General features: G+C 51.3%; 1 protein-coding gene across 1 annotated transcript in view; it reads right to left on the bottom strand.

Annotated features, from left to right (window-relative positions):
- Fads3 (fatty acid desaturase 3) overlaps positions 1-6,671 on the bottom strand; it is a 19,003-nt gene extending 12,332 nt beyond the window's left edge. The window contains exon 1 of the mRNA XM_055611909.1: positions 6,244-6,671. Coding sequence (XP_055467884.1) covers positions 6,244-6,468 — 225 coding nt within the window. The 5' untranslated portion in view covers positions 6,469-6,671. The remainder of the gene's footprint in view (positions 1-6,243) is intronic.
- Between the last annotated feature and the right edge of the window lie 2,965 nt (positions 6,672-9,636).

Genomic DNA, 9,636 nt, shown 5'->3' with positions numbered 1-9,636 from the left:
GAAAGAAAGAAAGAAAGAAAGAAAGAAAGAAAGAAAGAAAGAAAGAAGAATAAGAAGAATAAAGAGAGATAAAAAGAATAAAAAGAATAAACAAATAAACAAACAAACAAACTGGGGGTCTTTCATTGAGTGTCAGAGAAGAGTTCGTAGAAACTGCTGGAATCCAAAGGCATGCTGTAGGGGCCAGAGAGATTGCTTGGTGGTTAGGCACACTGGCTAATTTTGCAGAGGATCCAGGTTTCCAGCACTTACACGGTGCCTCACAAGCATGAGCAACCACAGTTCCAAAGGACTCAACACCTTCCTCTGACCTCAGTAAGCACCAGGCACACATGTGGTGCACGTATGTACATGCAGGCAAAACACACGCACACATAACTTTTTAACCTAAAGAAACAAAACAAAACAAACAAAAAGGCACAGCAAACTGAAGTTTCCAGTGACCCCTGTAGGCTCTGCTTACAGACATACCTGGCTTGGAGCAAGTTTTCAAGTGCAGATGGTAAATAGACAACCACTCTCCCCATCTCCTAGGGCAGAGCTGTGAACTGGTTTTGGATGAGCCCTAGCGAGCCTGCTTGAGACAGCTGTCTCAGTGGGAGAGTCTGCAGTGGCAGAGCTGGGGTTTAAATTTGAGTCTGTTCTCTATAGTGCCCACATACCCTGAGAATATGGAAACCTCAGACCACCAGAGCCCCTGCCCTGACCCCAGCCTCACTATGAGCTCCATGTAGCAGCTGACTGGGGGCTGGGGAGGTGGGGGTATGGTCTGGAGCCAGTCCTCCTGCAGAGACAGAGCCGTGATTCCATTTAGGAGCCCCAGACAGGCTTGCTCTCCTCTTCCCTCGGCACTTTCTTTTCAATAAAATGGGAAATATTAACATACATCTCACAGGCTACTGGGAAAACTGAGTTGATGAGTAAAACATTTAGGAGGGGCCTAATGGCTAACTTGAACCCCACTGACCAGCTCTCCTGTGTCCCAGGGCCCTGATGTACACCTGCTGCTGAGCAGGGGAGTGAAAATGTCATGTATTTCGTCAAGATCTAGCTGAGTCTCGGGCCAAGGAACAAGAAGGATGGGGGTTGGGGGAGTCAACCTCCTACCCTAGGCATGAGAGGGGAGGGAGAAAGTTCTGGTCTCTGGCCAAAGAATGGAGAATATTCCAGATCAGCCAGGAAGGTAAGGGAGCAGGGAGGGCCATTGGAGCTCTAGTGATCTGGGTCTGCATTTGCTGCCCATTTATACCTTTCCATGGACACCCCTAGGGTATCCCTGTCTCCCATGCCCTCCAGATATCGGGCAGACAGGAGAGACCAAGGCTCTGCATTCCATTGCTCCTTGCCAGCCTCTTCCCAGCACTCCCTTCAAGAGGCCCAGTGGAAATATTATCAGCAACCGTCCCTTACAGTTGGAGAAACTGAGGCAAGGAAAAGGAAGCAAGGACACAGTTCTGTAGCCAGTACATATGGCTCTAGTCTGTGCAGCAAAACTCAACTCAAAGGAAGCTGCTCCAGTCCTGTAGGCATCCTAGTGTCCTGGTGAAGGGTGGGAGTATATGCCCCATCCTCTGCCAGCCAGGACCCTTGGCCTCAGAGATTTTGCTGTCTTAGCAAGGACCTAAAAATGACCCGGCTCCTAGCACATGATCCTCTCTTCACCACTGGACTCTGGCTTTACCACTGGAGGTTGGCTCTTTTATCAGAAACCTGAAGGCAGCCAGTGGAAGCCTTCCTTCTCAGGAAGAAAGGGAGAAGGCTACCTGATACTGTGAGGTCACCATCATTCCCACCTTTGCACTCTCGAATTCCTGCCAGTCATGCTATCCTGACTCCTTCCCACAGGGAGGGACTGGGCACTTTGGCCTGCAGGAGAAGATAATGTAAGATAATGCCCAGGTGTGGTGACTTAAACCTGTAATCTCAGCACTCAGGAGGGAGATGGCGATTGATCTCTGTGAGTTTGAAGCCAGCTCAGGGTTTATAATGAGTTCAAAGCCAGCATGGTGCATGATGAGTTCTAGGCCAGCCAGAGATCCTGTCTCAAATAATGAGATCCTGTCTCAAAACAAAACAAATGCCCACTCAAGCCCCACAAGTAGGATTTTCAAAGCAGCCAGTGTGGTTGGTGGGAAAAGGGTGTGGGCATTGGTTCTGGGTGGTGGAGGCCACCCTGCCCTCACTAGGCCTCAGAGTCTTCTGGTCATAATCCTGTTCCTTCTCAGCTCCCATTCAGACACAGACCCTCCCTCCCAAGCCCTGGAATGAAGGCCTGGCCATTTTAGGGTGCCATGACATTACTCATCTTCTGCTTCAATCTCTTTATCCACACATCAGACAGGTCCCAACCTCACAAGGTTATTAAAAGAATTAAGTCAATCATTACATCTAAAATTCTCAGAACAGAGCCTAGTCAATAACTTTTGGCTGAAATTACTATGAACAGCCTGTGATGATGGTGCTGACCACCCCTATTCTAACTCAAGTCATTCCCAAGGGGCCACAAGAAAGTGGATGCCAGGTGGCTCAGGTCTGCTGGGTTTTAGATTCTTCTTGGGCTGACAGTGCTTCAAACTAATGTGCACCAGGGACTGCTGGGAAATTTCTCACCTTCTCCATAACCACACCAATCACCCAGGTGCCCAGCACCATTCCCACGATGAACCCAAAATTAAAGCACTCTCATCCCTGCCACACTGAAGGGGAAATAAGTTACAGCAAGAGGACAAGTCAGTTCCTTTTCTAAAGATCTAAAGATAACACAGAGATAACCTGAGCATTTTTTAAAATTATTTTTTGGTTTTGATACAGGATCTCATGCAGTCCAGGATGGCTTTGACCCAGTGTGGAACTGAGGATGATACTCAACTCCCTGTAGTCCTGTTTCCACTTCCCAAGTGCTGTACCACAATGCTGGACTCTATGGGTTGTTTTGTCTCCTTTTTTCTTTCACTGCTGGGGATTGAACCAGGGCCTTGAGCATGCTCAGTCAGCACTCTACCATTGAGCTATATCCTCAGCTTACAGAGCTAATTCTAATGGCCCCTGCTAGTGTGCCAATTAGTGTCCACATCTGATCTTCTCCCCTGGCCACATTCACACATTGGAGATCAGTTACACGGTCACCTGTTCTGAATGCCCTCCCCAAGGAGACGGCAGGTCCCCATCTTGCTTACCTTAACCTCTTAAAGCCTTTGCTCTTCTAGAAGGTGATTTATTTTTAATTATGTGCATGCATGTGTTTTAGGGGACTATGTATACATAAATGACACCACACAAAAAAACAGAGATGTTGGCTCTGCTGCAGCCGGAGTTACAAGGGGTTGTGAGCCACCCAGTATGGGTGTTTAGAACGGAACTCCGGTCCGCTGCAAGAGCCGCACAAAGTCTTAACCTCTGAGCCATCTCTCTAACCCCAAGGGTCTTTTTATTTGGAGACAAAATCTCATGAAGCCCAGGCTAGACTCAAACTTACCTCATACTTGGGGTGATCCTAAGCTCCTGATCCTCCGTCTCTACCTTGGGAGTGCTGGGGTTACAGGTGGATGCCAACACAACCAAGTTTATGCAGTGCTAGGGGCAGAATCTAGGGCATCACAAACACTGGGCAAGCAGTCTGCCGATTAAGCTCCACCACCCTTTCAACATCCTCTTAAACCTATATCAGACCCCTTTGGTTTCCGTGCTCTCCTTCTTCTTTAGAGTAAGCCAAAGTCCTTCTAAGGACAAAAATATCCATTGAGTTTGGCATGTCTGCCTTTTGACTCCCCCTCCCCATGAGGGCTCTACGTCACAGCCATGCTGTAGTGCTTAGGTGTGGGTGGTATGGTCTCACCTCTGAATCTTTGCTCTAGCTGACCCATCTTCTGGATACTCCTTCCCTGCAAGTATTGTGTCCACAGCTGCCTCCGCAGAGGCAGGGGACACACAGGAGACATGCATGGGTAGATTGAGGGAACCCTGTCACTGAGGAACCAATGTGGGGAAGAGTGTGGCTGGGCATTCAAATCCCACTCCTGTCACAGTTTCAAGTCACACTGTTTCTCCGAATCTGTTTTCTCATCTGTAAAGTGGGATAATGGTAACAATACCTGCCTTGGGGGAGGGGGTATTCTGGGGGCTAAGAAATAGTATTAATAACAAACATTGAATTTAGAATCCTGCACATAGTAGAGGGTTGGCTTGTGGCCCTCACATATTGATGACCAGCAAGGGCTGGACTTCTCTGGCTGCTTCTTTTCATCTAAGAGTGCCTATGACTCTTAGACAAACCTGGCCCAGGGCCCAGAGTACACTCCCTAGGGCACCAGGCTCTGTATCCCAGGATGGTCACAAGCTGACTTCATGGCACAAGAACTCTGGGAATTTCCTGGCAAGAAGGCTTCTGTTGCCTGGACATGAGAACAGCTGATGGATGGCTGGGCTGAGGCAAGTGGGAAAGCCACCTCCCACCCTCCAACCTGAGCTCCATGGTCTGGGATGGGACACCTAGCATCTAGGCTCAACCACACAGGACACTGGACTGGTCCAAGTCCTGGCATGCCCTGTGGGTCCATCACAGACAAAGACTAGCGTCTTCTGAACCCAGATTCTTCCCAACCCTTTGACTTGAGCACACCAGGTATTTTTGGCAACTCTACCCCAATGTCTGGGGCCTATAGCAATCTCTTCCTGTTACAGAAAGGGCTGGAGATAGACAAGCTCACCCAGAAAAGGCTTGGGAGTGCTGTGACTGTCCTGCTGCACTCTCCAGTTTGCATACATATATTCTAAAGAGCAGTTACTGAACATACAACTGGGATATAGCAGCATGGTTGAGAAGGTATGATCTTGCCCTTGGCTGGCTTGCTGTACGGCCCAGCTCTCCCAACTTGACCGACAAAGAAACTAAGGTTCAGAGGAATCACCTCTGAGAGCCTTCAATGGCAGATCCAGAACCCTGCCACAGGATGCAGAGATGTTTTCCTAACAGCCCTTACTGGCTATGAAGCAAAATGGTGGCTCTAGCAAAATCATTAAATGGCGGTCTCAGGGCACCAAGCTAAATATAAAGTTAGGAATCCCATCTAGGAGAGACCCCTGTACAGGCCTGGCCCTGAGCAAGAAAAAGCAATCCGTCAGTGCTCTCTGCCTATCCTTCTCTCCTGACCAGCATCCTGTCCTGTACTATAACACAAGCCTCATAGGCTTGCCAGGGCTCGGTGGGAGGGGTGGTGGCACCTCATGTCCACCATGTAGAAAGGAGGCAGGCACAAACACATTCACACACACACACACACACACACACACACACACACACACACACACATATTGTGGCCCACAGGTTGACGATTTTTAGTAACCTTCTTATTCTTATCCCTGGAGTGAATGGGGGAGGAGAGGAACAGTGACAGTCCTGGGACAGGGAGAATCTCCTCTGCTGCCACTGAATTCTTCCATTAGGGATTCATTCCCTCCAGTCTTGAAGATCTTCCTGGTACCTGATGTGACTAACCTACAGTTCTGAACAGTCGAGAGTAGAGCTTCATGTCCTCAACCTTTGTCCGTGTAGGGGGACTAAGGGAGGAAGGGTCTGGGAAATTGCTTCACCACTGGGCTCCAGCCAGATAGTCCTTCAGGCTGGCCACATCCCTCCTTGTCTAGACATGGACTGAGAATGGAAAGCCAGAGTCCCCAGGGGCCAGTCTGCCTGTGCCTGGGGTGACTGTGCTTCCTATGGAGGCCCACCCAGCCTGGCAGAGTCTTCCCACGTGCAGCTAGCTGCCAGCCCAGCAGAGGTGAGTCACTGGCCCTCAGAACAGTCTACACAAATGCTGGATAAGCCACAGACCTCCAGGCCCTGCCCAAGCTCTGCTGCCCAACCCCCAGTCTCTGATAGCACATCCCTGTTGCAAAGGTCCCAGCCCTGCCCTTAGCTCTTGGAGACTCAGAGTAGAAATGAGACCTTCAGTATGACAGTGAGGGTCCTTACCTTGGGCACACCCACCTCAGTGGGCCCATTCCTCCCTTAGATCTACTGCACAGACTCGCCCACCAGCTGGTCCTCCATGCAAGAAAGAGGCCCCCTTAACCCTGGCTCCATTTCAACTCCGGGGTGAGGGAGTGGGGGGGTCAAAGGTCAGAAAGAGCAGAAAGGATGCTAAGGTCCGCAGGTGGAATGAGACTCGGAACCTGTGACCCACGTCTCCCTCCCTCCCACAGCTCAGCGCCAGGCTCCACCCCGCCCGCTGTGGACTAGCTTACAGTGGCGTCCTCCGCGCCGTGGTGGCCGATGAGACGGCTGCCGCCTGGATGCCGCTGTGCCCAGCGGCTGATGTCGTAGACTCGGCGTTTGATGACCAGCCACTTGTCGCCTGGTAGGTCGTGCTGGCGGATCTGCTCCCAGCGGAAGATGGGCAGGGGCGCCCCCAGCGGTGCGGGCCCCTCCCGCGGCCCGGGTCCCCCGCCGGGCTCCCCGACGCCGCCCATGGCCAAGTCCTCCGGACCCTGGTACGTGGCCGAGGTCTGAGAGAGACACCGAGGGAGGCGAGGTCGCGAACGGGGGTCTTCCTCCGCCGCCCGCCCTGCCGGCCCCGCCCTGCCGCTGCGGCCGCCGTACGAACGTGCGCCTGCCCGGCTCTCCGCGCAGGGAACTTTTCCCTCCCTTATAACCGCGCTGACAGCGCTCGCCTCGCCCGCCCCTCGTCCCGGCCCCCACGCTGGCCAGTCCCGCGCCCGCTCCAATCCAGGCGCGGCGCCTCCACCTCCATTGGCTGCCCGGGGAGGGCGGTGTCGCGAAGGGGTTTGCCCCACCCGTGAGGGCCTGGGGCCACCACGCCCGGCCCTGCCCCCGGGGCACTGTCCCGCCCCCAGTTCCTTGGACTCAGGACTCAACTGAGAAGGGGGCGGGGGGGGGGGAGATAGGGACCCAGCGCAAGGGAGTCCGGCGGGCCTCTGCGCCCAGGCGCACCACCATTTAGTCCCAGGGGCCCCGAAGAGGAGCCTGGGTCTGAGCAAAAAAAAAAAAAAAAAAAAAAAAAGGCTGAGAAGTGTAGTTAGGGACTTCACGGGGCTTTAGCCACACACCCGGGCGGCTAGAAATGAGGACACTACCTCAGGGTGACTGTCAACAGCTTTCACACAATGGGCCTCAATCCCCCACCCCCCAACAAACCAACATCCACACAAGGAAGCCATCTAGAATCATCTGCTGGGACGGATGGCCTAGTCTCTCATCTGGCTGCATACAGGATTGGGGATGCCCAGGGTGGCCATTGCGGAAAAAGGGAGCAGACAGCACTGGTTCCTGGAGCTCTGAGGTTCATGAGATGAAACCATGGACCAGTCTGCAATGTGTGGCTTGCTTGTTACCGCCTCCCACTTTTCCCCCTTCGATGGTCGCATTTTTGACTTATTAAATTTAAATCCTCTTGAGAGTGTAGCTACATTCCCAAGCGATGTTCCTTTGCGGTAGACACCAGTTCCTTAAAAGTTAAGCATTCTATCAACTGGAGCCACACTGGCAAACTTGAAGGTTTGCCTGGAGAACCTGCCTGCAGGGCTAGTGGAAACAAACTCCCCCATACCACCCTAATGTAACTCGGGACAGAAAGGTAAGGCAGACCTGCTGGGTGGGAAAAAAATCTTTTCAGAACCTTAAAGTGTATTTCTCTAATATTCTAACAGTTCCCCTTGGCTTTCCTATGAATTTGTAGGAGACCTGGACCCTCAGGCACCGTGTGGATACCGAAAAATCCACCAGTCCTCCTTGGCCTACATAAAATAGTACTTTCATGCAACCTTCACATATTTTTCCCAGGCACTTTAAATCATCTCTGAATTCCTCATAATGCCTAATGTGATGTAAATGCTGTAAAAATAATTGTTCACTGCATTGTTTAGGGAACAATAAGAATAAAAAGGCTGAAAGCATTCAGTCCAGATGCAGCCATTACAGGCCTAAATGCTCAGGACAAGGAAAAAAAAAAAAAAAAGCAGAGGCGAGTAATACTCTAAAGAATGTTGGTGAGATAGATACTCAGGACCTGTGAAATGAGGTGACAGCAGGGCCAGCCTACATACACACTGCTTCCATCACATGGAGTGTGAGGAGGTCTTGCATTTTGGAAATGTCCAGAATTATTTTCTGAACGTGTCCAATTTACCCCTATTGTGTCTTAGGCTGCAGAACTCACAGAGATGGAAGACCCATGATCCCTGTGTCAAAGGTCGACCAGAGCTCCAAGAAAGGGACTCATGGTTCTTTCTAGTTCAAGGAACTCTTGCTTTGGTTAGCCTGGACCAGAGACCCATGGTGCTGCCACAGACAGGAGCTGTTTAATCCCTTTCTACAGAGGCTCTTTAAAATCCTGGAACCCTGTTTCCGCACACCTGGAGGAGCCAGCAGCCTGGCCAAAGAGGATGGGCAGGTAGTGCTGCCCCCACATGGTCACACTGAGCACTGGGATGGAGAGAGCCTGCTCTTCCCAGGAAATATACCTCTTTGCATCCAAACCTAGATGCCCATAGGGTGTGGTCCTTGCTCCATTTTCAGCACCTCTCAGTATTAAGATATGGCTGGCTCAAAGGCCATCCAAGGACCCCTTCCCTAGGGCCTTGGCCTGGACTCAGTTATGGGAGGCAGTTAAGGGTAGGGTAAGTTAAATCTGTGACCTAGCCAGGAGTGTAGGCTGGACAGGCTGGGGAGATAAACCAAAGACAAGGCCGGAACCATGCTATCCTCTCTGGCCATTTCAGTCCAACATGGGGTCTATAGGTGGTACGAGACTCTTTCCACCTGTATCTAGCTATGTATTTTCTAAAAGCCTAAACTATGAGTGACCTCTACCTACCTCCCACACAAACAGCTTCCCACTTTAGTTCTCTGCAGGCCTTTGTGTCATCTCTAGGCAGCTCTGTGTCTCTGATCTCTGACCCTGGAGAACTTGCAACTTGTAGGGAATCTGGGGGTGGGGTGGGGTTGGGGGAACTTGAGACTCCATTGTCCCCAAATACCCAAATCCGGGCAGCTGAGGCCTCTCGGACCACTTGGAAAGGGAGAGGCATCACTCAACATTCCTGAGCTGCCATTGGGCCACTGCCAGGGTGTGTGGGTGTAGAAGGGGGAGGGAAGCCAGCCAACTGGAGTACTTTTTTTTTGAGGGGGCAAGCTTGAGGTTTGAGGAGAACCCTTTGAATACCCTGAATGCAGCCCCTTACCTCTGTTCCAGCTGGATTCTTTACTGATGTAAGCTTCTATCCAGGCTTCTCATTGGACGCCTTGATATCACCACCCCCTACAGAGCCACTAGCTACTGTCCTGGAGCCAAGGCATGTTTGTGCAATGCCAGGGCAGCTCAGCAAGTTGGATAGGCAAGGAGTGGCTTTGAGAAAAAGCTCTGGAGCCACCAAGAAAGAGCAGTCCCAGAGTTCAGGCACCAGATGCCCAAAGGAACTCAAATCAGAGCTCTAGGGTTTGGCTTGATTTATAAATCACATCATGAGCTTGGTTATTAGTTCGTGGTACAGCTCTTCTGAGAAAGGAGGGGTGGAGGCCTCAGGCACCATAGAATTATGTAAAGGCCACTTGGAACTATTTAGGCCAGCAATCACAAGCCTATGGGACAGCTCCTCATTAATACCCTTGGATTCACAGAA

Source organism: Psammomys obesus, unplaced genomic scaffold (genome assembly GCF_907164565.1).
Source record: "Psammomys obesus unplaced genomic scaffold, mPsaObe1.curated_primary_1811, whole genome shotgun sequence".
Lineage (NCBI taxonomy): Eukaryota > Metazoa > Chordata > Mammalia > Rodentia > Muridae > Psammomys > Psammomys obesus.
This window is presented reverse-complemented; position numbering and strand designations above follow the sequence as displayed.